Consider the following 27,547-nt stretch of genomic DNA (forward strand, 5'->3'; position numbering starts at 1 on the left):
AGCAAATTACTATGGGATCAATGCATGCAGAATAATGTTCAGGAGGAGGATTCAAATTTATGGAACGGCAGGACTTGAACATTATATGAAATGGAGTAAATGTTTAAATGCAAAGAAAAAATTATACAGTTTTTACATTTAATTGTAGCCCTTTCCCAGTACACAAGTTGGTTTGTAAGGATTAGTTCTTTTTGTTGTGGTGCCCTATCAGGTGGTGATCAGAAAATAACATCCTGCTTGCAGCCATCGGTAAACTTTGTTAACTGTAGGTTTGGGTTTATGGTTTGGAGGTCAGAGAAGTATGTAACAAACAGACGGTGTCCCAGTACTGAGCCATGATGCACACCTTATTTCCTGAAAATGCATTTGTCACAACTTTATGGGTTCTATTTTTGAGCCAGTTGTCTATTCACTTTATCAAGTAAATGTTCTAAATTTAGATCTGTTAGCTTATTTTACAATACCAATATAGGGGATGGAATCAAATGCTCTGGCTAAATCCAGATAGGCCATTTGGATTGAAGGACCTCTATTCACTACCCTTGAGGAAGTTTACTAGATTAACCAGACATGACCTCTGTTTGACAAAACCAAAGTGCTGTATGAAATTTTCGATATCATAGTTTATGAAGTTAGATATAATGCTTCCATGACTTTGCAAATTAAACTGGTCTGATGAGTTCTGTAGCTCCCTAAGTCTGTGGTAGGGCTCCCGTTATGCAAGGGCATCACATCTGTTCTCCATACTTCAGGGATATACCCGAAGCTGAGCTTAAGTTAAAGCAGTTCAGGAAGAGTTCCAGAAATGCATGCTTGGCACTCTTTATTAAACATCAAGGTAAGTTGTCCTAGACCCACAGAAGTGGTATTTTTTGTTTTTGAGTACACAGGTAGGACAGACACATTTCTTGATGATCATAGATGTTTTAATTGATTTTTTTTCTAATATAATTATAAAAGGATTTATAATTATCCTCAGTTTCAGATGCTGATTTCAGTTCATTTTTTTTTATTTGTGATATTCCGTATGACCATTTTTAGTTCTTTGCTAATTTTTTTTAATCCTTAAATATTTAGATTTGTTTTAGGATTTTAGAATTTTTTTTGTTATAGTGCTTACTTACATTTGTGGACCACAAGGGTGATTTGCTTTTAAGTTTTGCTTTACATTTGTTTTTTGAAAGGGATCTCTACACTTTTTAGGTGGGAGTAAAACTCCATTGTGTAAGTAGCAGCTGAGACTACGTCATGACTGGCAATATTACAAGTAAATCATCATAGAGTGAGTAGGTTTGTCCATTTGGAGTCCTTAAACCAAGAATTGTTCATGGGGGGGGGGGGGGGGGGGATTGAGAGTCTTAAAGTGAAAAGGCCACTAGTTTCTGGTCAAATTTAATTAGGGATGAAGATGATGTAAAAGTGTTACATTTGGTGGCTGTGTTTGTAAGGACAAGTTCTGGAATGTTTTGCCCACTGCTTGGCTAATTTTCTATTTGTCCTAGGAAAGTCCAGGAATGTTTGGGCATACCCAACTTTTGAAGTATATTTGCATCTGTATATAGATAGATAATTGAAATCACCCATCACAAATGTATTTTCCATTTTGAGTACCGTATTTACTTATGTATGTATTGTCTTTGGTTGAACAACAATAAAAATTAAAAATTTTAAGCATTACTTTGCAGGTAGTATATATGTTTTTTTTTTTAAACACGAAACACCTTTATTGAATTATCACTTGTGACACAGACAAATTTACACTTATATAAAAGTCATCAAACTGTATTAAGTTCATGTTTACAAAATTATACTTCACATATATTGCTATATATTCTGTAACTTAAGCAACATTACATAAATTATTCAATTCCTGCCCTTTCTTTTTAAAGAAGAAACATCTTTTTTAAAACATCACTTATGACATAAGCAATCAATCATGCATTTATATAACTGAAAACAAACCACACCAATGCAACCCTACTTGCAAGCATTTTACATCACAAACCATAATGACACACTCCCAGTTGGAAACATTAAATATCACTTATAATCTACCCAATCATTTTCATTCAAACATTACATAGCTCATTTAAGTCCTGTCTTCTTTTAAACCTCATTCCTCCCGTGTGTGTATTGTTCCCACAATTCCCATGTTTTCCTATACAGTTTACTCCTACCCTTTTCTAAAGATCTCAGTACCAGTTGTTTTATCTCTGTTACTATATTCACTACTTCTAGTATAGTTGGTTGAGGTCATGGTTTCCATTTTCTAGTAATTGCTTTTCTGGCAGCCACCATAATTAGACACAGCAAGGTCTTAACATGTCTAGTCAATTATGATTCTGTATTATAGCTCAGAAAAATAATTTCCCCGTCACACCAGTCTGCCCACCCAGCATCTCCGACAGTGCATCCCACAGGGAATCCTTAAAGTCTGCCAACTCAGCACACTCCCAAAAAGTATGCTCCCAGTTACCTCTTTCTCCCCCTTAACACCTCCAACATTTGCTGTCTACCTGAGGAAGAATTCTCTGGAGTTGTACTTGAGGTGTAAAAATATCTATGTAAACATTTCCAAGCAAAAATCCTAAATATTCTAGATTTTGTTGCATATTTGGGATACATACATATATCCTCCCATTGTTTCTTTACGAATTTCTTGTCCAATCTCTCTTCCCAATCCTTTCTTATGTTTATAGGTAGGTACTAGGCTATCAGCCCTAGGGCCTATACAAGCCTAGCCATAACGATTCCCTGGCTATTACTTCCCACAAATATTTACTTTCCTGGACCCCTGTCTAGTAGGGTTACTGATGTGATCCCCGGGGTGAATTTCCTATCTCCCATCCAATCGTCAAGGTTCTTCTTGAAGAGGGCCATTGAGGCGCTCTGCCTGATATGTATGGGCAGTCTATTCCAGAGTATGGGGAGTCTCTGGGTCAGGAACCTATCCCTCCAGCATGTTCTATTCATCGTGATGACAAGGTTAAGATCCATGGAGCGTGTGGCTCGGAGGGATTGGGATTTCTTTAAGTGTAGCATGTCCAGCAACTCTGGGTTTGACATGGCCTTGTATGTTAGGCAGAGATCACCTCTGAGTAGGCGATATGTGACAGAGTATAGCTGGAGTTTCTTTAGACAGTCAGCATAAGGCATCTGCTTTAGGCCTGTGATTCTTTTTGTGGGGTATTTCTGCGGCCTTTCTAGTTGTTGCAGATGTCTTGTGAGGTACATACCAAACGGGGCATTGTGTTCTATAATGGGTCTAATGAGGGATGAGTACAGAGGGACAATTACCTCCTTTTTTATGGATGAAAAGCCCTTAGTGATGAGGTGTGCCACATAGAAGGATTTCCTGACTGTTCTGGCGATGTGGTTATCGAAGGTGAGACCACTGTCCATCTGTGTCCCTAAGTCTGTCATTACACTTTCGGCGTTTAGTGTACTGCCACGTATGTGGTAATTCATGGGTACATGTTTTTCCCATTTCTTGGCATTAAGCTTGAGCCCATGACTCTGGCACCAAGCATCTGTTTCTGTAAGGCCCTTTTGTTAGAATATCCACAACATTTGGGGATTCAATAATGGCTCCCAGTTTGCAGTCATCTGCAAAATTTGTTTGCCAGAGTCCCTTAGTGTTGGCCTGTACTTCAGAGAAGTAGATGCCAAACAAGAGCGGTCCCAGGACTGAACCCTGAGGGTACTCCACTTGTCACTTGTCTGGATGTGGATTTGGAGTCTGCTACTTTTAGTCTGGGTTCTGTCAGTAAGCCAGTTGGTAACCCATCGAGTGACGTAGGGATTAATGCCCAGCTTAGTAAGTTTATCTATGATTCCAGAGTGGGGGATGGTGTCAACGGTCTTGGCGAGGTCCATGCAGGCTGTGTGGACCGCCCTACCCTCGTCCACAGCTATGGAGACTGATTTGAAGAAGTCACTCAGGTTCAGGAGACAAGATCAGCCCTTTATGAACCCAGACTGAGTGGGGTCCAGTGTTTGAAGGTTGCCAATGTCTTTGTTTATAAGTTTCATGATAATGCGTTCCATGCTCTTGCAGATCAAGCTCGTCAGACTGATGGGATGGTAGTTCCCGGGATCCAAGGTGGATCCCCCCTTGTGGAGTGGGATAACTGTAGCTGTGCGTCAGTCAGTGAACACGAAGCCTGAGGTAAGGCTATGATTAAACATGACACTTAGGTGAGGTGCCAGTTCATTTTGTAGTTCAAGTAGTACACAGCCCGGGATGTCATCTGGTCCCATGGATGTTGTATTCGTAGCTTTGGAGAGTGTGGTTTCTACCTGTGTGGCCATGATTACCGAGATTTGGCAATCTTTTGTTATTGAGATGGGCCCTTTAGGGGGTGAGAGGAGATTGAAGATGGCACTAAATCGATCTGCCAGGATATTGGCAATATCCTTGGGATCAGTATATTTAATGCCATTCTGTTGTAGCTCAGACCATATCTGAGCATTGCCATTTAGATTCTTGACATAACTATAGAATGCTTTGTGGTTGTCTTTGGAATCTTTGGCAATTTTATTTTTGTAACTAGCTTTGGAGGATTTTATGAGGGATCTCAGCTTCTTACTAAGGCTGATAAGGGAGTTTTTTGCATCCTGGGATTTTCCTCTTTTCTGCAACAGTTTCTTTCTTCTGTTGTATAGTTTGTTTATGGCAGGGGACCACCAGATTGGCTTCCTTTTTTTGGAGAAGAGCATCTTGGTTCTGTTTGGAATGGCATGATACATGCACGAGTGTAGGATTCAGCAGTCGAACTTTCAGCTCCCGTCTGCATGGGTGTCATGAAGTTTGTCACTCCTGACTTGACTAGCATGAAGTTGGCATTAAAGAAGTTTTTTTACGGAGGTTTCCTTACTGGGAGCTGGGGGTGGGATGTGGATGTCAAGGGTGATTTGCTTATGGTCAGACCTGACCAATGTGGGTGCGTATCAAGAGCTTCAATTAAATGCACATGTTCCTGTGAAATGTACATTGTGTGTAGCTTAGCCCAGTTTTTATATCTTGGGAATAAATTTACATTTTCCATGCCAAATATTTTTATAAATGTCTTCAAAAATCTACCCTACTTTGTTATACTTTCCATTCTGGATCCCCCCAGACACATCCTTACTGCTGCAAATCAAATTCCCGTCCCCACCTGTAAATAATATTCCTTGCTGAAAACTGATTATTTCTCCCAGAATTTTCTTAAGCTCCATTATAGCAGTTTTAGGTAGAATATAAATACATGCCAGGGTAATCCTCCTCCCTTGCCAGTATGCCCTTAGCACTACAAATTTAGCCATTGTTATCTTTTTTTGTCCTCTTCTATCACTGTTAGAGCTCCTGTTGCAATTAATATAAGTACTCCTAATTCTCCTTTGTCCCAGATATTCTGCTAAATAACCGTTCTGCAAACCTTTCTTTATCAAATTCACATGTCCATTTCTTTCCAAGTATGTCTCCTGCAACATAGCTGTTTGCACTCTAAAGTTTTATTTGTTGTTGTTGTGTCTTTCAGCTTATCCCGGTTAGGGGTCGCCACAGCAGAACTCTGGTCCGCTAATGTTTGGTAGTGGATTTTTACGTGCCGAGTTACCAGCCCTGACGCACAACCTTCAATGAAGGCACGCCCATTCACGCATGCCTCCACACAGAAGACGCTCTAGCTGAGAATCGAACGCGACAACATCTTGCTGTGAGGCGACAACGCTACCGCAGCACCACTACTGCGGGTCCACACTCTTCATTTTAATATAGCACTCTACATTTTTAATATAGTTCACTATTCTTTCTTTTTTGTATTTATCTGTGCGACCATCGACATTTAAAGATGTTACAGAAAGCATCATTGTATTAAAAAGTTATTACTCCCACCTTCTATGTGTAACACCTTTTTGTTAAATTTCTAGTTCCAGCGTTTGTGTTACATGCTTATACTGTTTGGCAGGTTGAACTTTATAGCTGTTTCTTGTTATATCCATTTGAGCCTATGCTACATCTTATGAAACTTTTTGTTTTATTGATAGCCCTCAGACAAAAAAAAAAAAAACAATACCCCCTAAAACCTATTAATTTAATAGTAACACACAAAACTATGTACAACTTCAAATGTTGAAGTTTTATCCTCCTAATAGGAACAGATTTCCCAAACTGACATCCACACTGACATACTTATAACCTAATAGAAAGGATGTTCTTCATTCCACATTGCTGCAGTCCTAACTATTGGGTAGTCCGCTGTCCAGTCGGCCCGAATACCAAAGTATATGGCTGACGTCGGTCACGGCGCATTAGACTGACGTCAGTACGTCAGGGTACTAATGCGCATGACCGACGCCATATCCTCTGTCTTTTTTGCCGCATGGTCCGATGCAGAAGCTGTTTTTGCGAGTGCAGGTTGGCGTTCTGAAAGTTTCTGAAGTCAGAGTTTCAGACCGAATCGAAGTTGGCTAAGTACCCCGTTGGGGAATATTTTGGTTTTTTCTTGCCTCAGTGTTTAACCGGATGTCAGAAAAAGTGAATAACTGTATTTCTTGTGGGAAACAGATACCTCATAGGGATTACCATACTTTGTGTATACCTTGTTTAGGGCCTGAGCACGACGTTGTTGGATGCCGCTCTTGTGCTAGGTTTAACAAACGCACGATTAAGAGAAGGTTAGACTGTGCCAGGTTAGTGTTTGGGAAGCGTTGTAATTATAAAATGCCGTCGGATGCTCCGGCCGCTTCAGCCAAAAGCGCAAGGACAAAGCAGGGCAGCCTAGAGTGGACGAACTGACACTCCCGGCCGCCGGTTCTTTAGAAGGCTCAGTGGAGCCGGAGGTTCTGCCAGGAGTTTCTTTGGAGTCTCAGGGAGAAACTTTATTGTTGCAGGATGTATCTCAGGAAGTAGGCCAGCCTGAAGGGGCTTCTCAGGTGGCTGTTCTTCCCTCTCTTCCTAAGGTGGTTAGGGCCTCGCCTTCTGTTTCTAAGGCTTCTTTAAGAGGCAGGCCTGCTTCAGCTTCAGTGGGGGTTTCTCCGAGTGTTTCAGGGTCCTTGCCTAAGAAGCATATGCTAAATGGCAGAGGATTTGATTACAATGATTAGAGGTTCTATGCCCCCTCCTGATAAGAGGCCTAGGGTGGAACCTGAGTTTGAGAGTTTTGAGCAATGTTCGGAGGCTTCTGAGTCTTCGGCTGAAGATTTGCAGGAGTATCCTCCTTATTCTGATTCTGATGTGGATGATTCTACTCCTTCAGCTTTGCCTCCTGAGGATTTTTCATTTTCAGAGACTCTGCATTCCATGAGGGAGCATTTTAAATGGGAAGGTCAAGATTTCTCTGATTCCAGGAAGAGGCTTAGAGAATTCTTGTTTTTACCCCAGCATAGGCCTTTAGCTATACCTCCTGTTTTGAATGTGGTAGAAGATGTTTTTGCAGAGGCTTCGCTGAATCCTGACTCTTTGCCTCCTGCCCCAGTTAAACCGGATAGGTACTATAGGGTGCCTGAAGCCCATAAGTATCTTTTAAGAGTCCTAGGGCAGACCCAGAAACTGTCTCTCAGGGGCCTAAAGGTGTGAAGGCTTCTGTGGTTAAAAATCCTGTTCCTCCTGATAAAGAGGCAAGGGCTTTGGATAGATGGGGAAAGAAAGTGTATACTTCTTCCACTTTAGCCATGAGGGCGTTGAATTGTCAGTTTCATATGTTAAAATATCAGAATTATCTCCTTTCACAATTGAAGTCTAAGGTGGATGCTCTGGCTGAAGGTATTGAGTGTAAAGAATTGCAGGATTTAGTTCATGTTTCTGAACAGGTGGGTAAGCATTCCTTACAGTGTGGTTTTGATGCTGTGCAGGCCTCCTCGAGGGTGGCTGCTACTGGTTCTGTTCTTCGTAGGCATGCCTGGTTGAGGGATCAGAACTTAGCTGAGCATGTTAAGACAAGGATTTTGGATGCTCCTTTACAGTCTGATGTGTTGTTTGGTTCGCCTGTGGAAGCAGTTTTAAAGAAAATGGAGGACAAGGCTAAGTCTATGCAAACTGTTAAGGATTTTTTGCAGGTGCAGCCTCCAAGTTTAGTAGAAATTGGCCTGCTAAGGGGTGGACTTATCCTGCTTATGATTCCCAGTCTAGGGGTAGGTCTAGGCGTGGTAGAGGCAGAGCTCAAGGTTCTTTTAGGCCTAGGACAGGGAGTTCACCTGCTCAGACTTCTGGTGAGGGCAGGGGTCAGTCCTTTCGTAAGCAGACCCAATGACCTGCCTTTTCAGCTGCCAGTACATTCTCGCCTGGCAGCACCTTTGGGAGGAAGGCTGTCTCTTTTCAAAGAAAATTGGGATTTAATTACACAAGACAGATGGGTTCTGGATATCATTCACCACGGTTACAGGTTTTATTTCCATACCTTGCCTCCTTTCAAAGGCATGCCAGACATTCCTCCTCTACAAAGAAAAGAGGCTCACAAGCAAATTTCTCTGTTGCTCCAAATAGGGGCTATTCAGTCAGTTCCTGTGCCAGAAAGGGGCCTAGGATTTTATTCTCGCCTGTTCCTAGTACCAAAAAAGGGGAACACGTGGAGACCAATTTTGGATTTATCTATCCTCAACACTTATCTGGACATTCCCAAGTTCAAAATGTTGACGTTACAACAACTTTTACCTCTGCTGGGCAAAGATCACTGGATGGTAACTTTAGATCTAAAGGAAGCTTACCTTCATGTGCCAATAAGACTAAGTTGCAGGAAGTATGCGTTTTCGAGCTGGAAATTTTCATCATCAGTTCTGTGCATTGCCCTTTGGCTTATCTACTGCGCCCAGAGTATTCACAAAGGTTCTGGCTCCAGTGATAGCTTACTTCAGGCTAAAAGGAATTCAAATCTATCCTTACTTGGACGACTGCCTGATTCTGGCTCGAGAAAAGGAAGACCTTCTACAGCATTTGGAATATGTCATAGCAGTGCTAAGATGCCTAGGGTATTCTGTGAACGAAATAAAGTCCAGTCTAGTACCCTCTCAAGACATGTGCTTTCTGGGTGTGAGACTGAATACAGCAGCCCAGATGGCCTTTTTAACCCCGGACAAACAAAAGAATCTTTCCAGTTACTTCCATCACCTATCTCTTCAGTCCGGGCTGACTGCAAGGACAGTCCTTCAAGCCTTAGGGTTCATGGCATCTTGTATTCTGGTGCTTCCCAATGCCAAACTGCATATGAGGAAGCTACAATGGTATCTCAAAATCTGTGGACACAGCACTGCCAGGATTTGGACACTGTCATTCAAATAATACCTTGCATTCAAAAGGAATTTTTGTGGTGGGCTCAGGAATGTCACCTAAACAAGGGACTCTCTGTGACCCGGCCAGAGGCAAGTCAGATTCTAACGACAGATGCCTCAGATATTGCTTGGGAGCTCATCTAAATGGAAAGTGGATACAAGACAAGTGGCCTGCCAGATTACAGCATCTACATATCAACATGAAAGAGATGTTAGCAGTCCAGTTTGCATTAATGGCTTTCAAGGAGTTACTTCTTCCAGGGCAGGTGTTGATTCTAACAGACAACACAACTGTCATGTGGTACATCAACAAACAAGGGGAACACATTCTTACCCATTGTGCAGGCAAGCAATGATTTTATGGGAGACTGCGCTCAGCTTGCAACTATCTCTTCTGGCAAGGTTTCTGCCGAGCACAGAACTCCTTAGCAGATGTGTTAAGCAGACAAATCATGGATCCCCACGAGTGGAAACTGGATCTTCATGTATTTCAAACATTGACAGTGTCATGGGGAACTCCAGACATAGATCTGTTCGCTTCTCCACTAAACCACCAGCTGCCAAAGTTTTGCACGAAGGGATTTCATCACACAGCTTGGAAAGTGGATGCTCTTTCTTTCAGTTGGAAAAATCTTCATGTGTATGCTTTTCCACCTCTGCCTCTTCTCCCAAAGGTGCTTCTAAAGGTCAGACAAGACAAGCCAAGGATGATTTTAATAGCTCCAGATTGGCCTCGGCAGCACTGGTACCCATTACTGAGGAGTCTGGTAAGGAAGCCTCCATGGCCTTTACCCTTGATTCCACACCTGTTGTCTCAGAGGGACGGTCGTCTGCTCAATGTCAAGCTTCACTCTCTTCATCTAACAGCCTGGCATATTCTGTTTTGAAGGACAGCAGGTCTCAGCTTCCTCAGCAAGTTTTAAATGTGATTATGGAAGCTAGAAGACCTAGTACAAGGAAAGTGTACGCAGAAAAATGGAAGAGATTTTGTTTTGGACTGCAGCAAAAATTTGGAGATTTCTGAGCCTAATTTGAGTGTGGCTCTTCAATATCTTACTGAGTTATTGGACAAAGGTTTGTCTTTCTCTTCTATTAAAATTCATGCTGCAGCAATTTCAGCTCACTATGATTGTGACCCACCATTGTTTTCACATCCTTTGTTCAAGCAATTTCTTAGAGGGCAAAGAATATAAGACCCCACGACAGCTCCTACTCCTGCTTGGGACCTCAATTTTGTGTTGGAGAAACTTACTCTACAACCTTTTGAGCCTCGGCTACTGCTGAACTGAAATACTTGTCATGGAAGACTGCTTTTTTGTTGGCCATTACTTCTGCTAGAAGGGTTTCTGAGTTGCAGGCCCTTATGGCGGTTGAGCCTTTTTTGATTTTTCATAAGGATAGGGTATCATTACGCACTAATCCTTCCTTTATGCCTAAGGTGGTTTCTAGTGTGGCTTTAAACCAAACTATTCATTTGCCTACTTTTTATGCAGATCCCCAAAACAAAGGGGAAAAGATTTTGCACACTTTAGACGTACACAGGCAATTGCGTTATTATTTAAGCAGGACTAAGGATTTTAGGCAGTCTCAGCAGTTGTTTGTTTCTTTTGCTTTGAGTTCGCAGGGCAAGCCTGTGTCAAAACAAACTATTTCTAGGTGGATTGGGTTTTGCATTGCATTTTGTTATTCCCATCATGGCAAAGAGATTCCAGCTGGGATTAGGCCTCATTCCACTAGGGCTACTGCCACTTCTACAGCATTTCTAAGGGGTGGCAACTAAGGATATTTTGGAGGCAGCTACTTGGAGTTCAGTGCATACTTTCTCTAAGCATTACCACCTTCCTCTCTACTCTAAGTCTAGGGCTGGTTTTGCAACAGCTATTTTGCAAGGCATGTTATCAGCTCCTGCTTCCTTATGATTTGCCAGCCTCCCTTACCTCTGCTTTGGGATTCTACCCAATAGTTAGGACTGCAGCAATGTGGAATGAAGAACATAGTACAGTTTTGTACCTACCATAAATGTAGATGTTCGAGGATCCACATTGCTGCAGTCCAATTTACCCTCCCTCCTTCCCCTCTGTGTTTCGGGGTGGTGGTGTTGGTGAGGTTATATTCTGGTACCTTTGTATATATTGTCTATACTTTTGGTGCAGGTATGTTTTGTGTTTTTGGGTTGTGGCCTTGTCTTTTTAGGGTCTTCTGACATCTGGGGCAAGAAAAGACTGAGGATATGGCGTCGGTCATGCGCATTAGTACCCTGACGTACTGACGTCAGTCTAATGCGCCGTGACCGACGTCAGCCATATACTTTGGTATTCGGGCCGACTGGACAGCGGACTACCCAATAGTTAGGACTGCAGCAATGTGGATCCTCGAACATCTACATTTATGGTAGGTACAAAACTGTACTTTATCCATGGTAAGATGCATGGTGCAGCCTGTGTTTCTACTAAGTGCTAACTGGTTTTATCTTATCTTTATTGCTGTCCCAGCTGGGAAAACCTCTGAATGCTTTCAGAGAACATTATCTCCTATCCAGTTTCTCTTACCCAGGAAATCACTCTCTACCAGACTGTAACCAGTTTCTCAGTCTGAACATTTTTTGATCTTTTCCCATTCTGTCGCCTTTCCCTCTCTAATTATTTACTCCCAATACCTTGGTTCTTTTGCCCGTTTTCTGCAGTAAATTTCACCCCTTCTAGCCTATTCTCTGTACTCCTAATTGCAGTCATCCCTATTGGCAGAATTTCCTTTCTCCATTTCGGTGTTGGCTTAGTTCTTAGAATACTTTCTGCTACTTTATGAATAGAATATTCTGTATGGTTATTGTTATTCTTATTAAGGATCTTCATCCAAAATCCCAGTCTCTATCTTTATTTCTTGATCTACCCCGTTTTATCATCATCCCTTTCTACTTGTAGTTTTCTGCTTGTGCTTTGTATAGGAGCCTTAACTGTGTAGCTCTGAAATACCCCTTCACATCAGGTAATCCCAGACCACCTTGTTCTGTTGGAAGGATCAGCTTATCCCACATGACTCTTGCCCTCTTCCCCTCCCAAATAAAATCCTTTGAATCTTTATTAATTGGTATCCACAACTTCTCTTCTGGTTGATAAAGATATGCCTGTTTGCTTGATTTGTGTAAAAATCTGCCTGCTTGCCTGACTTGTCTGTACAATTAAAGGGACTAAAAACATTTCAATGCTTGTATCTTGCAAGTCAAGCACTTCCAGTTTCTCAGTTTTTACATTATCTTTTGTTTAGTCTCTTCCCACATAACCTTAGCTACCACAGCAGAAACCTTTTTATCCCATACTCCTTAGTACTTCATTTGATCATGTCCCCATAAATATGGGTGTTGCTGAACCAGTTCATGTGTGGATACATAGTTTACAGCTATTGCTTTTGTTTTATCTCCATTAATTTTGCATCCCATAAAGAATTGAAACTGTCTCAGAATGTTTGACAGCACTGAAATGTCCTTTTCTGGTTTTATCATGTACAAAATAATATAATTTGCAGATAAAGCCAACTTTTCTTGATTGCCATACCAGTTATATCTTTGAAATTCTTAGTCTCTTGTTTTTTTTGTCAATGGTTTTAGATATAATACAAATAACAAACAGGAAGGAGGACACCCCTGCCCTGGTTCCTGTGTTCAAACAAAACTGATCAGAGAGGAACCCCCCACTTTAATTTTCGCTTCCAGTCCCTCATATATCCTCCTGATTAACCTTATTATTGTGTCAGGGAATGCAAATGCTTCCATTGCCCTACTCATAAAGTCCCAGTTTACTCTAATGAATGCCTTCTTTGCTTCAAGACCCATCAACGGCAGCAGTATTTTCTTACATTCTGGTTCCCTCTAGATTGTCATTGTTCTATTAATGTTGTCAAATGTTTGCCTACCCTCCACAAAATCGCATTGATCCATACCCATCAATTGTGGCATCAACTTTGCCATTCTTTTAGCCATAATAGACATAAATACTTTATAATCGTGGTTTAGAATTGAAATGGGCCAATATGAAGCTGGATCTAATGGGTCTTTACCATCTTTATGTATTACAGCCACCACAGCATTTTTCCTGGATGTTGGTACTTTTTCCCCTTTAAAATGCTGTTAAACAAAACCTTACAGATGTTTATCAGTTTCTTCTGTCCTAGATGTTATGTAGTCCTATCTTGCCTACATTCTTACCCGTGGGTTCGGAGCCGAATATTGGCACGACTCAGCCGATTTTACTAGCTCAAAGTCTTTCATTGGCTGGGCTAAGCAGGTATCCCATGGTGCACTGCTCCATATCCCCAGATCTCGTTTGCCACTCGTGTAGCTTGGACGTGGTCTCGCTTGGCTGTGGCTAAGTACCCTCTTTTTCTTGTCTTAAGAAAAGTTTTGATTCCTATCAAAAGCTATTTTCATAGCTAGTTGTCTAGGTTTGTCTGAGTTGGTATAGTTTGTAAAAAAAAAATTGTGATTGTGTGATTGTTGTGTGGCATCCCACTGACTGTTCCCTCGGGCTAGGCCCATTTCAGTTAGAGGGCCTAGTTCTCCTGTGTTGTCTTCTGTGTGAGTACGGTCCAGACCATTTAACTTAGAGGGTGTGGGCTTCTTTTTCCCTGTGGTTTTTCAATCCCTTGTTCAGAGTTTGTACTTCTTTTTTGGTGTGTGTTTCGTCACTGTTTTAGTGTTGGTTACTTTAGCACCATTCCCGCCTTTATAGAGTGAACACCTGTGCATTGTTTCAGACTTGGTTTTGCATTGTGGGCATAGTAGTTAAGATGTCTAAGGATACCAAGGAGCACAAACCTTCGGGTTTTAAAAAGTGCTCTAAATGTGGGTACAAAATGTCCATTACCGATGGGCATTCCATTTGTGTCTACTGCTTAGGAGCCATCCATCTGCAGGAATCCTGCAGTTTTTGTCATGCATTTAGCCCTAGAGTTCTCATCTTAAAGGGACTATTAAAACCCTCCTTTGAAGAGGCTATGGATTCATCTTCCAGTGGTAAGTCAAAATCTGGCAAGTCAAAAAAGAGATCTCTGGCTCTGTCAGCTTCATCGGAGCCCCCGGAGAAAATCTCAAAAATTGCATCGACCCCCTCAACTCCACTGTCCTCGTGGCTGCAGGAAGGATCAGTATTGATGGAACCGGCGTCAACTCCAGTTGTATTGGAGCCTCCTAGGAGCCGATCGCCCAGTCTCAGACCAGCTTCTCCTGAGAGGAGATCTCATTCTCCATCCCTGTCCTCCAAATCCTCCAGGACCCTTTCGGATGTGGATGTTGATAGGGTGATTCAGAGGCTCCTCCAGTCACCGGTGTTGGCAAAATTGTTTTCGGCTCTGACCCAGTCGGCTCTGGAGCCCGTCCTGACCCCGTCTTCGATCATTCCTCCGAGCACATCTCTGTCTTCGGAGCCGGAGTGTTCCACACCATGTGATGTTTCTAGGCCGGCTCCGATGCCCCATTTGGCTCCATCAGTACCGGCATCGGCTCCGACCCAGTCGGCTCCGTCCTCGGGGTTCGGGACTTGGGAGTCTTCGGTCTGGCCCAAGGGGGACATCCCGGGGCTTATTTTGGTTCTGAGCCTCCCTCTCAGTGCATCGGCTTGGGGAACTCCGACCCCCGTCATGGCCTCAGAGACTGGTCGCTCCTCGGATTCAGTGGGGCCGGCCTTCGAGGCTATGCGGACCGCGCTGGCCAGATCGTCAGCTACATCAGGCGGGTCGGTCACTCTGTCCCCACCACTCCGGTTAGAGCTTCTGATCACCGCCCATCCATGGACAGCAGAGCACCAGGGCCTAGGGATACCTCCACGAGTGGTCCCCGAAATTCTGAGGGTCCCTCAGAGTTCGTGCCTGAGGAGCCCCCCAGAAAGAAAGCGTGCAAGACGAAGCACATAGACTCCCAGGATGAGTCCCTCACCTCTGATACTGACCTCGAGAAATTGGAGGGGTCCCCCAAGTCATCCTCTGATGATGTTTCCTTCTCCGATATACTGGAGATACTGAAACAAAGAGGTGACTGGCCTTCCAATGCCCCTTCTGAGGAGGAGTCAGTATTCCTTAAGGCATTTGGTGCTCAGCCCTCCACCTCCTGGGTGTCTCTACCCTTCGACCAACTCCTTGACCTGATTTGTCAAAGAGTGTGGGAGAACCTTGATTCTGTGGAGCCCGTGCCCAGGCAGCCCAACAAGTTTCTTTCTGCCCCCAAGGGCAAGGAGTTTCTGTCGAAAGGAGTCCCTGTAGATGCCATGGTGGTGGCGGCAGCCACTCAAAAGGAAGTAGCAGAGTCTTCTTCATCCGTCCATCCTCCTAACAAGGAGTCTAGGACCATGGATCGGTACGGGAAGTGTACCCTCTCGTCAACGACCTTTACATTATGGTCACTGAATTACCTGTCTCATTTCACTCGGCTCCACCATTGAGACCTATAGGCTCAGGACAGGGATGGGTGACAGAAATTATGTTTATATATGCTGTGAAGTGTTTAAGAAGTGTTATAGATGAACACCATGTTGTTTTGAATGATATGGGGCAATTATGAACACAGTTATATATGTACTGTTCGAACGCAGAATATCCTGCAGATAGCTTATTTATAGCACTAGATATCTGCTCTCTATTTACAGTTATACCTAATGATGAAGGTTTGGAATTTACTAGAAAGTGTTTGTTGGATTATGGCCTCTGTGATGGAAGACAAATAGATTTGTTATGTTTGTTTATTGAAACAGTTCTAGAGAACATTGCCTTTATTTTTGATGGTAATTATTACCGACAAAGAAAAGGTGTAGCCATGGATACCCCCTGCGCCAATAGTTATGCTAATATAGTGTTGGCGCAGTGGGAGAAGTCATATGTACTTTCCAACAATAGATTTTCTACCAATATTGCCTTTTATAAACGCTTTGTTGATGACGTGTCTATGCTCTGGAAGGGGACCGAGAATGAATTTTTTGATTATCTGCACAATAAAACAAATGTTTTGAAATTTACTAGCTAAGTAATCTTGACAATACATTTTTATCAGATGTTGAGGTGATGAATGAAGAGTTAATTGCACAAGGATATGGAATTAATGAAGTAAGGCAGGGTATTAATGAAGCAAAAATGCTAAGAAAGAACAGAGCTTCTCTTTATTTTTCTAACAGGCATCAACCATGTGAGAGCATAGATACCATTGGTAATATAAAAGCACCTACTATTAATCTCACTTACTCTAGTAATCTAAAAAATTGTATGTGATATTAGAAAGAATTGGCGTGTGTTAACAGATAGAGACATTAACAATGTGATAGGGATGCAACCAATGTTTTCTTTTAGAAATAAAAAATCATTAAAAAGGTTATGTCACAGTAATAACAAATTTGGGGTCGCTACTGATTTATATGGTATGTTTCCTTGTACTTCCTGCAACTTTTCTCATCTTATAGATTCCGACAACAGATATGTACTTCCAGTTACCAATCGAGTATATAATTTTAAGGTACATGCCACATGTAAAACCAGGAATTTAGTGTATACTTAGTACAATGTGTGTTATGTTGTAAATTTTATATAGGTAAAACAAATTGGACATTGCAAGAAGGAATGAGGGAACATATGAGGAATATAAGAAATAACAGTAACAACTCACTGGCTAGACATGTTAATGAAAACAGTTCTGAGCATACATTTAAGTTTAAAGTGGTTGAAATATTTAATGATTATGGTAGACTGGGTGTTATAAACAATGAGACTGAACATGGAGAGCTATTTTGGATTCTGCATTTGCAGGCTGACATGGAAGGGGGCCTAAATGATAAGGTTTTCCTGAAACCTAAATTAAAGAAACAAAGGGGTTAATTACATCTCCTTGTGATCTAGTGTTGTGATCCTATTGGTTAATGGAGTCTCTTGATTTTGTATTTAATTGATTGTTTTACTATTGTTTTATGGTCTGAAGTATTTTTACGAAAGCACTTGCCTGTTTTTATCTTTATTAAACTTTGCCTACCCCCTACACAGCACTCCTTTTATTTATTCAAATGTTTTCATGTGCAAAGCTGTTAAAATTTTCAGATTTGTGGGTGAAGACTAATGAAAATTGAGTAAAAGCTACAAAGTGCATTTTTCAATGGTCCTGCTGATACATATATTTATATATGTGGTCACTGTGATTTTATATCGAGTCCTATGCAAAGTAGCTACAAAAATATACCCACTTGGTTTGGGTTACTTCAGATTATTTCTCAAAGATTTATGGATAATGGTTGATAGTCACGTTTCCTTACTTCTAAAGGCGTATTTATCACCCTGTGAGTGAGAGACTGACTCCTAGCATTACTTCTGAATTTATCTCTCTCTGTTTCCATGTCATATTAAAAACTCCAGCTGTGTAACTGGATTGTGTATTTCCAGACATTTTAGCTTGCTTTCTATGACAAGTGTTCACTTTGCTTTGTGATAATTTCATAAACCTGCAGTTACATAGTGTTGAACTGTTTTGCCCCCTTTCTATAACAAATGCTGGTATAACTGTATTTTTCTTGTGTTTCAGGTAACACTCAGTTGGCCTTACAGATTATCAAAAGAAATCAGCTTCTTCCATCACTGAAAATAACATCTCCTGATGTGCGAAAGAAACCTGTCTTTCATTCTATCCAGCCCATGCAGCCTATTCAAATGCCAGCATTTACAACAGTCCAGAGAAAGTGAATAAACTGTGAATTCAATAAGTGCTCTCTCACTTCATAACCATGTCAAAGCTACTGAGACACTTAAGTAATCTGGACTGTTCAATAGCAGGTTTTGCACAGAGAAAATCTTCAGCACACCACCACCAAGCCAATTCACTTTTATTTAAAAAGATTTTTTTGTGTTTTTTAACCTCATTAATCAAGTAAAATACTTTGAGAATTTTTAAGTTGTTTACATTTTTGTTAGAAAATATATTTTCACGTATTTGTTTTTTAAGACCCTTCATTTAATTTCTTTTTTAACATTTATATTTGATTTAGTGGCGTAATGGGCATGAATAAAGCTGTGCTGATTTCAGTGAAGGCTAAGGTTATATTTTTGTCCATAGGTTTTGACATGTCCGCTGACTTGAAACCCCTGGCACTGTAATGGAAGTTTCCATGTGGTAATTTTTCAGATAGGTCTTTTTTACCCTAACTTTCAAGGCAAATTGCTTTTGCACTGCTGAACGCATTACTTTCTGCAAGTAATGCCTTGGCATGTATGCTTTGCCTCATACTTGAGGTATTATGCTAAGGGAATATTGAATTGTCACTCAGCCTGTACTATTCCTGCATCACTAATTAATGTAAATAAAAGCATTTCTCAGCTGAAAAATCAGGTACTATTTATATAACCCTTCTGCTGTGTACAGGGAATACTCAGCACCATTATACATTTAACCACAGTGAAAGGATTAAACACCATAGCTTGTGCTTTTGTGACCCAGCAGTTAGCATTTCTGGTACACAAATCTTAGCTCACCAGTATAATTCATGGCAGAAGTGCCTTCAATATAAAGTGTGTATGTCCTGCCTTTTTTGAGCAGATGGGTTTCTTCATTGTCGCAAAGGCATGCAGTAGGTGATTTGGTGATCACCACACTGGCCATTGATCTGTGTATGTACATACCCTGCCTCTCTGCCTTGTGCTCATTAGCTGCTGGGCATAGACTGTGGCAGTCTCATGACCCAGAATTGGATTAATGAGTCAGTGAGTTAATGTATAATAGAAGTCATGCTAGCAGTATATTTTCAAATTTGAAAACGTAAAAATTGCCTACATAACCGTGTCTTAGGTATATACTAAGTGAATGACCACCAGAGCCTTTATAAGCCTAGCTGTGCAGTCCAACACAGTTACGTTCCTATGTATCAGGGGTGTTTATTAGAAGGGAGTATGTTAGGAAGTTTCTAAAGGAATTGTGGGGGTGGGGTTATGTTAGTTTGGGCTTTACTGTCTGCCTTTGTCAGGGACATGGGGGCCAGACCCAGGATGAATTTCCAATTTCCCATCCATTGGTCAATGTTACACTTAAATAGAGTTGTGGATGGGGAGCCTGTTCCAGATCATGAGGCTCCCCTGAGATACACATCTGTCTTACAAACATGTCTTATTTATGTCACAAGCAAAATTTAAGTTTTTTGATCTAGTGTTCTTATGCTGTTCATTTTGCGGATGTGCAAAAGGTCCATCAGAGCTGGATCCTAGGATGCTTTATACACCAGGCATCAATCACATCTCAGTAACCAGAAGAAGAAAGAGAGTAGGACAATGTGTGCTTATATTCTGCATTCTTCTAATAGGGAACCTTTGTGGGCGTTCTAGCTGCATATGCTTGGTCAGGTACATGCTAAAGGTGTCTTATACTCGATGGGTCTTATAAGGGCCAAATGAAGTAGCACTATGACTTTCTTGGACCTGGATGCCATGCCCTTACTTATAAGTTGCATGACATAGAATGATTTTCTTTTTACCCTGGTCACATGTTGGTCAAAAGCCAGATTACTGTCTACATATGTTCCCAAATGCCTGACTATCAGGTCACTTCTTAGTGGTGCCTTATTCATGTTTTAGCCATCCATCATCGGTTCAAGAGCATCTCTCTGCTTTATTACTGGCTAAAGAGTGTAAAGCTTTGGATGGATTGTTCAAATGAGTATTTCTTTTTTCTGCAGCTACAGAACTTTGATCTCATAACTATGGACCTTTGAGCTCTTAGCTTTGTTTTGCCTGTCCTAATTTCAGTTCTGTTTTATCAACCAAACCACAGGGAAGCTTGTAAAGCTTCTTGATTTGTGAGTCAAGGAGTCTGTCTCACAAAAAAACTGTCATGATGGCTTCCTCATTATTTTCAGTATAGTGCACTGCAGTATTGATTCTGTTAGTACAGTGGCCAGGGATGCCTCCTGTTGTGTGCATTTGAAGTGGATAATGTGATTCCATGTCTCAGCCTTTTCTAAAGATAAGCAAGGTCTAGCCTGGGTACCCTTTTCCAATGAGTACTTCTCTTTGGGCGGACTTCTTAGGAAGTTAATGTCAACTTGCTAAAGATAGGTTTTGATCACCATTGAGGTTGTACATTGTGGCTTTTGGCCAGTCTTTGTCCTCATCTTGGCTAGCCGAATACCCTAAAAGAAATAGACTCAAACAAAGAAGGGTGTGTTAGACAATCTTGCTCCACACTGGCCTTCCGTTGTGTTTCTAGAACACAGTTTTGCTAGGTAGGGGCACTGCACAGCAGTCCTGACTTCCCTGCTATATTCCCCTGGAAGACTAGTTCTGAAAGTTTAACTTCACTTGGAGAACTATCAACAAGACTGATGGATTGTGGAAATGGTTATCAAAAAAACATTTTTTGGGCTGTTAATCTATTTCCCATTTAAGAGCCTTTTTAGATAGAAGATCATTCAGTCTTTGCATATTTCCTGAAATAGTGTCAGACTGTACTCTTCAGAATAGCTGTCAGATCTGTTCAGTTTTTGGAAAGGAGGAGCCATGGAGGTTTTTGTGCAGTTCTAGAACGTAGCAACTTCAGCAGACATCTGGTATGATAGTTGTTATCTCGGGGAACCCCTGCTTCTTCTGTATACTGGATATGATGGATTACATCTGGCATACAGTTGCCTTGAAACAACATGGCAGAGTCCTCCACTTTGCCGTAGACATCACCATTTTTAGTATGTAGTAAAACTCTCTGATGTGTCACCTGCTCTGGAGTCTTCAGCAAGGTTTTAGCTATGATGTCAAAAGACTTGCATAATCACAGGCCGCCTGGCATTCCCCTCTCTAGACAAATTGAGTCATGGTGACCCCATGAAAGAATTACCTGTCTTGTTACATTCTTAAATGATCACTGGAAACTGGGACAAATGTAAGCCCTTTTTGATTCTGTTGCAGAGAGCTCTTCTTTGAGGAAGCAGAAGAATTGGATGCACTAAAGGGAGGACTTGATAAGTCATGCCTTTTTTTTTCCCCTTTGGATAAGACAACCAAAGTGGATTGGACCTCTTACCTTTCAGTTCCATGGCAGATACAGTGTTCACTCTACTTATAAGAGACCTATGAGTGAGGATGCTCATGTGATTAGTAAGATGTCAGTGGTTACAGAGTTAACATACTGTTGTATATCAACTTCTTATGTCAGATCTTGTCCCCGGGTTATGGAATAGTGGGTTCACTCTTCTCATGAGCCCTAGCAAATGGTTTCCTTTTCTGCCATCCAACATTTGTTTTCCTGACAGATGCTTCTGTGGTGGGGTGGGAAGCTCATATGGGTGCATTTGGAGTCCAGAGAAGTAGAGAGTTGTATGTTTAAGTAGAAAATGATTTTTATGTTGTGGATCTGGAGGCTGCACTAAAAGAGTAAGGTGTTGGTATGCTATGTAGACAAACTGTCCAGAGAGATCATACTGATCTGTATGCCATGGAATGTGGTGTTTTCTTCATATTAATATGATAGCAGACTCTTTCAGCTGCATTTCTAGTCCTCTCCTAGAACCAAAGAAAGAGAGGCATGAGGGGAGAAGATTTTTAAAGGAGTAGGATACCAAAGAGAGTAATCTATTTGTGAAGAAGAGTAACACAGCTCTCCATTGTTCATTTTACTACAGAACAAAAACAGGATGTTTTAGTTGTACACCCTCACTTCTTTGGCGGGGAAGGTTCTTGCATCCACTTCCACCATTTCCCTAGATTTCCACCTTTTGCTCCATTGGTGGCTGAAAAGAATGTGGTTTTAGGTGCTTATGTCCCTGAGTATTAGGGAACACACTTCTGGTACAAGCTAAAGGTGTTTCCCAGGCTGGGTGATTGTCTCCATCTCTGGACATGGTTTAAACTTGTACGTACATCCCACTGGACCATCCAATAATTCCAGAAAGCCTTCCACTAGGTAGCCATGTGCTACTAATTGGGAGATTTTTTTTTCAGGGTGGGGTGCGGAGATATGCCCATTGCCCTACGGCAGTTTGCCTTAAAGTTGGTACTCAGTCCGATTTTAAGTTATTCCAACATCATAATACAGTGTGTGAACAACATAAAGCTGTGCCACCACGGTGGAGGCTAAAAGATAGTTTAATAGACTCAAACAATAAAATCTATAAAAACTATGAAACTCAGAGTAAAACTAAAAATAAATGCAAGTGGATAAGCGCTTCCAGCAGTTGCCTTCTTCAGATCCTGTTTTGTTAGCAGAACTTCCTGGTTTTAAAAGGTAATGATCTGTCAATCTCCGTCATCTCAAAAGTCTCCTCCCCTTGAGCAAAGGCTTTAAAGGGACCATCCCATTCAAGCCAGGCAACGTGTCAGCCTGTAATCAGCAATCTATCCAGCTTCGATTTCTGTTCTGTTGAATAGATTTCCTCCTCTCAAATTTTCCTCAGTAACTTCCAAGTCCATGAAAGAAAACTTGTGATCAGGGTATTTGGCAATATGTTGAGACAGAACACTAGTTTTGATGTGTAATCTGATGTCACTCAAGTGACGGAGAATTCTTACCTTAAAGGGTCTCTTGGTCTTGCCAACAGACAGCAGGTGGCAACATGTATAACATTTTAATGTTACAAACTGCATACACTCTGAGCTTGTATGTTTTCAAGGTAATCGGATGCTTGAGTAGATTGCTGGAATTTATCGAGGCACAAGCTCTGCATTTTCTACAAAGAAATGTACCACATCTCAAAGTAGTGTGTCTAACTCCAGATCTGTGTTTATCATGGCACAATAATCTCTTTAAGTTCTTATTCTTAAAGCAGAATCTAGGTGTCTCGCCAACTATACGTATAATGTTATCAGCAATCAGTATCTTCCATTTCCTCCTGATAACCTCACATACCTGTTGAACATCACATTACTAAATGTAAGCAAGTGCCTCAGCCCCCCAGTTTCACTTTTTTCTCTGGAGTTCAGTTCATCTTCCTTGTGTGTCTCTCTATCTATAAAATAAGGCTGGCCTCTCATGTTTCTTAAATACCTGCTATCCAGGACTCCTTTCTGGATTTCCCTCTTTTTATATCCACGTTTGTGGCAACATTGTATCAAGCAATCCATCTCTTCCTTGTACATGTCGTCATTGGTACAAAGTTTGGATGTTCTAAGAAACTGACCTTTAATGACATGTGGATAAACATGTCTAGGGTGCATGCTAGTCCTAGGTAATAAATGATTTTTCCAGCAATCTTTCCTGTGTATTTGAGCATTGAGATTGCCATCCATCCCATACTGTAGTGTAACATCTAGAAAATCTATCTTCTGTCTAGAACTACGAACTTCAATTTCAAGGAAGGATGTAGTATTGCCAAGGTATTCAGTAAAATCAGAGAGTTGTTGATTATTCCCTCTCCACTAGAGGAATATGTCATCCACAAATCTCCTGTAGTAGACTATATATGTCTTCCATGTATTTAGATTACTAAGGACATGGTCAGTCTCCCATGGGTCATAACAATGTTGGAGTAACTATTAGCACTTAAAGTACCCACTGCTACCCCCAATTTCAGCCAATAATGTACATTCCCATAGATGAAACTGTTCTATAGAATAATATCTAGCTACGTACAAATCTGTGAAATGGTAGTAATATCAAAGATGTTCCCTTGCTGTACCGCCTCAGTACCAAAGTCATTCGGAGTGACCATGAAATGACTTTTGAAGTCCATTGTTACCATGATCAGATTGGCTGTGCCATCCAAGGTCTGAAAACAGTGAAATAATGTCTGTAGAAATTGCGGGGGGGGGGTATCCTTCAATACAGTTGTGGCTCTAGGGAGTGCTGATTTTAACTTCTGTTCTACAAAAATATATGCTGGCTCTGTTATCCATCCTCTTCCAGAAACTATAGGATGAATTGGTGGGTTACATCTACCCTAGTGGATTTTCAGCAGGCCATTAATAATTGGGGTCAGTGAATGTGTTACCATCAAATAATCATATAAATCCTGCATTATTACTCTGGTCATAAACAAATCATAGAGAGTATCATTCACTTTATTGATCAGCTTGTTTACCTCCCATTTAGAAATTTTTATATGTCTTCTTATCACTCAGCATATCCAGCATTCTGTTGTTGTAATCAGTCCTGTCAAAAACAACAATAGCTCCCCCTTTATCGGCTGATTACAGATCTGGAGTTAGACAAATTGCTTCGAGATGTGGTACATTTCCTTGTAGAAAATGCAGAGTTTGCGGCTCCATAAATTCCATTGACATTTTCAAGAATGTACCCTTTATAGGCTTATGCTTAGTTGCCTTCAGCAAGTACTGTTGTTGGAGTATAATTCCAGGAGTCAGATCGATGCTGGTATGCAGTACTCTGTCTTCTGAACTTTACATTCTGGGTCTTTTCAACTATTCATTCCCTAGGCAGGTATCTGCATACTATTTGGAATGTCTAGTGCATGGACATCAGAGTTGGGAGTCAGAATTTCTGTCCAGGATGCTGTTGGAGGTTCTTGCTTTTCTTTTTATTGGGTTTGTGCAAAAGTGTTTTAGATTAATGCAATAGCCTTCGAAGGATTTATCAACCACCACAAAAAAAAAATCCACTTTTGATGCTGAAAAGGAAAAATAAGTCTCCTAAATTGTGCTTGCTTCTAATACTCCATCTAGTTTGATGGTTAGGATTTATTTAGATCAGATTTGATCCTTCACAGGCCTAGATACAGATTTTGAGAATGATGATGATGTCTTCTGTTTCCTGTCCACTGGATGTTTCTTTTGGCGATACCTTAAACTGCAGGAAAAAAAAACACATTAAATAGTCTACTGTATACCAAGATTAGATATCTTAAATTTATGATGTTACTGCAGCCCATGCACTAGCAGTCCCTACTGTTAATTCTTTTGGGATATTTTTTAGAGACTTTTTTAGAACCTGATTGTCGGTCACCTACCCCAAACAAGTATAAGCAGTAACAGAATTTGGGAGCAAGATAAGTTTGTATGTAAAAACCCACTGACTGATCATGCTGTTAGAGATCTGTCTGATCCTAAAGGGTCAAAGAAAGCAGATTTGTTCACACTTATTGATAAAAAAAAAACTTAAGATCTTTGGACAGGTTTAAAAGGGAATGTACACATTTGTTACCTCAGATCCAATGTAAGCAAATCATAACTATCTAACTAGATGAGAGTTTCTCACTGATGTGAAGATAAAGGCTTCAAACCTACTGCTTTCCTAGTTCCTATGACGGTAGAATATTTAACATCTTTATTTAGGCCTGGCCTGACCTTTTTATTCATCAAGGTGTACTTATATGCTGTTTGTGTGCCTGTTTCACCAACAGTAGTTTCTAAGCTTACTGTAAAACAATACTTGAAAAGGATTCTTCACCATAAGTCTCCAAGACATCCAATAACACCTCCTTGTCACTTCAGTTTTGTGACCGAAAAACTGCTTCCACCTATTGTTTGAGGCTATCATTGCACACACGTACCTTTCCTGAAAAGCTCTTTTACATCCTCTTGGAGGATTTCTGAACTGCAAGCAAGTTTATATGAAGAGTCTATTCACAGTTTTTCTTAGGGAGTGGGTGTCATTGAAGTCTTTTTAAACCAGTCTGTTTTCTTTCCTAAGGAGAAGTTACATAAATGGAATGACTTTTGCATTCCATGGATACAGAATTGTAGCTAAATTGTTTGGCACCCTGAGCCCTACTTGCTGCTTCCAGGTGAGAATTAAGGAGCAAAAATCAAGTATTTCATTCAAGTTGAGGAATTTAAAAAAAATGGCACAAAAAGTATCAATGCCAAAAGCTTTGGTGCTGATAAAAAAGGCAGATATAGAGGGAGACAAATGGGTTGCTGCAGGTAGGTTGGCAGCCTTGATGAATACAGAGCTGTAGCTAAATTGTTTAGCATCAAGTTGAGAACCAACTGAGTATTCAACTTAATTATATAAAAAAAGTCCACAAGCTTCAAGAGAAAAAAATGCCATTCATTTTATCTTTTAAATTGTAGCAAAGTGTTCCTTTATAGTTATAGCTTGGCAGCCTCAGTGGATACAAATCTATGCCTAAATTGTTTGCAACTCAAGTTGAGGACCAAAAAGGAGAAAGTCTTCAACTCCGTTATATTGAAAAAAGAAAGAAAATGCCATTTGTTGTATCTTATAGACTGTAGCATAGGAGCTCCTTGATAGTTTTGCAAAGTTCCATGCGAATGTTTTTGGCCTGAAAGTGCCACAGTGCCTTGGAAGAGGTGGTAGCAATGCAAATTTGTGGATTGGGGCAGGTGTTAAGCCCACCAAACCACCAGTTACTGGTAGCCTTCTACTAGGGTGAGCAGATATGTGCTTTTGCAAGCAGAAGGCATTGTAAGCATCCATGGTGATGTGGATTATACATTCACCAAGCCCAAGGGTGTGGTTAATTCATGACCAATGCCCATATTGCTGGCATGCTTTTGAGAGCATTTGCATCCTTCATGGTTTACAGCTGCCTGAATGACATCCCCTTCAGGTGTATCTCACTTTTGTATTGGGTGGACCTCCCTGTTACAAGGAAAAAATAGGTTAAATCCAGTTGGGTGAGGTTTAGATAGCCAGCATGCATAGACATAGGGGACAAAAAGTGTATAAAAAAGGTTTGCTTCAGCTGTCCTCTCTGAATTATATTGTATATCATATGTACATAGTACATTTGTGTGAATATGTGCGCGATAGTAGTAGATAAGCTGACGTGATCTAGTCCATGCTACTCTACTTCTGGGACTGTAGCATCAGCTTCATTTGCCTTGACACATATACAAACTTTATTTTTATTTTATATTTATTAAAAGGGTAAATGCAGTGAACTGAATACCTTCTTCAAGCATGACCCGGGCCAGGATGGCTGAGAAATTACAATATTTTGCAGACACAGCATCAGTATTTTATTTCATAGTAGAAGACTAGGCTGTTGACCCAAGGGGCATTTTTAAACCTAGTCATGCTTCCCAATAAACTACGATAGGTATTGGTTCCCAAGGTTTTGTCCAGGTGTATATACTCGGGTCATTCATTTACAAGCTTCCTTTCTCTGAAAGAGACATAGCTGCCTGACCAGGGGTATATTCATGGTTCTGCATCCACTGATCCAAGTTTTGCTTGATAACTTCAGGAATAAACTCTGCTTCACATGAATGGGAAGCTTGTCCCAGAGAAGGGGGAGCCACTGAAACACATATCTGTTCCCCCAGCATGTCCTATTTATGTTACAGGCAAGATTTAGGTCTCCATATTGGGTGCTCTAGTGGTATTTGTTTTATGGATGTGCAAAAGGTCCATTAGGGCAAGATCTGAGGATGCTTTGTAGGCCAG

General features: G+C 41.0%; 1 protein-coding gene across 1 annotated transcript in view; it reads left to right on the forward strand.

Moving 5' to 3' along the window:
* The window catches only part of CNOT10 (CCR4-NOT transcription complex subunit 10), a 2,007,836-nt gene extending 1,989,548 nt beyond the window's left edge, over positions 1-18,288 (forward strand). Inside the window, exon 20 of the mRNA XM_044066643.1 lies at positions 17,792-18,288. Coding sequence (XP_043922578.1) covers positions 17,792-17,949 — 158 coding nt within the window. The 3' untranslated portion in view covers positions 17,950-18,288. The remainder of the gene's footprint in view (positions 1-17,791) is intronic.
* Positions 18,289-27,547: the final 9,259 nt, after the last annotated feature.

This window comes from Protopterus annectens, chromosome 3.part1, assembly GCF_019279795.1.
Source record: "Protopterus annectens isolate FY-2018-M chromosome 3.part1, PAN1.0, whole genome shotgun sequence".
NCBI lineage: Eukaryota > Metazoa > Chordata > Ceratodontiformes > Protopteridae > Protopterus > Protopterus annectens.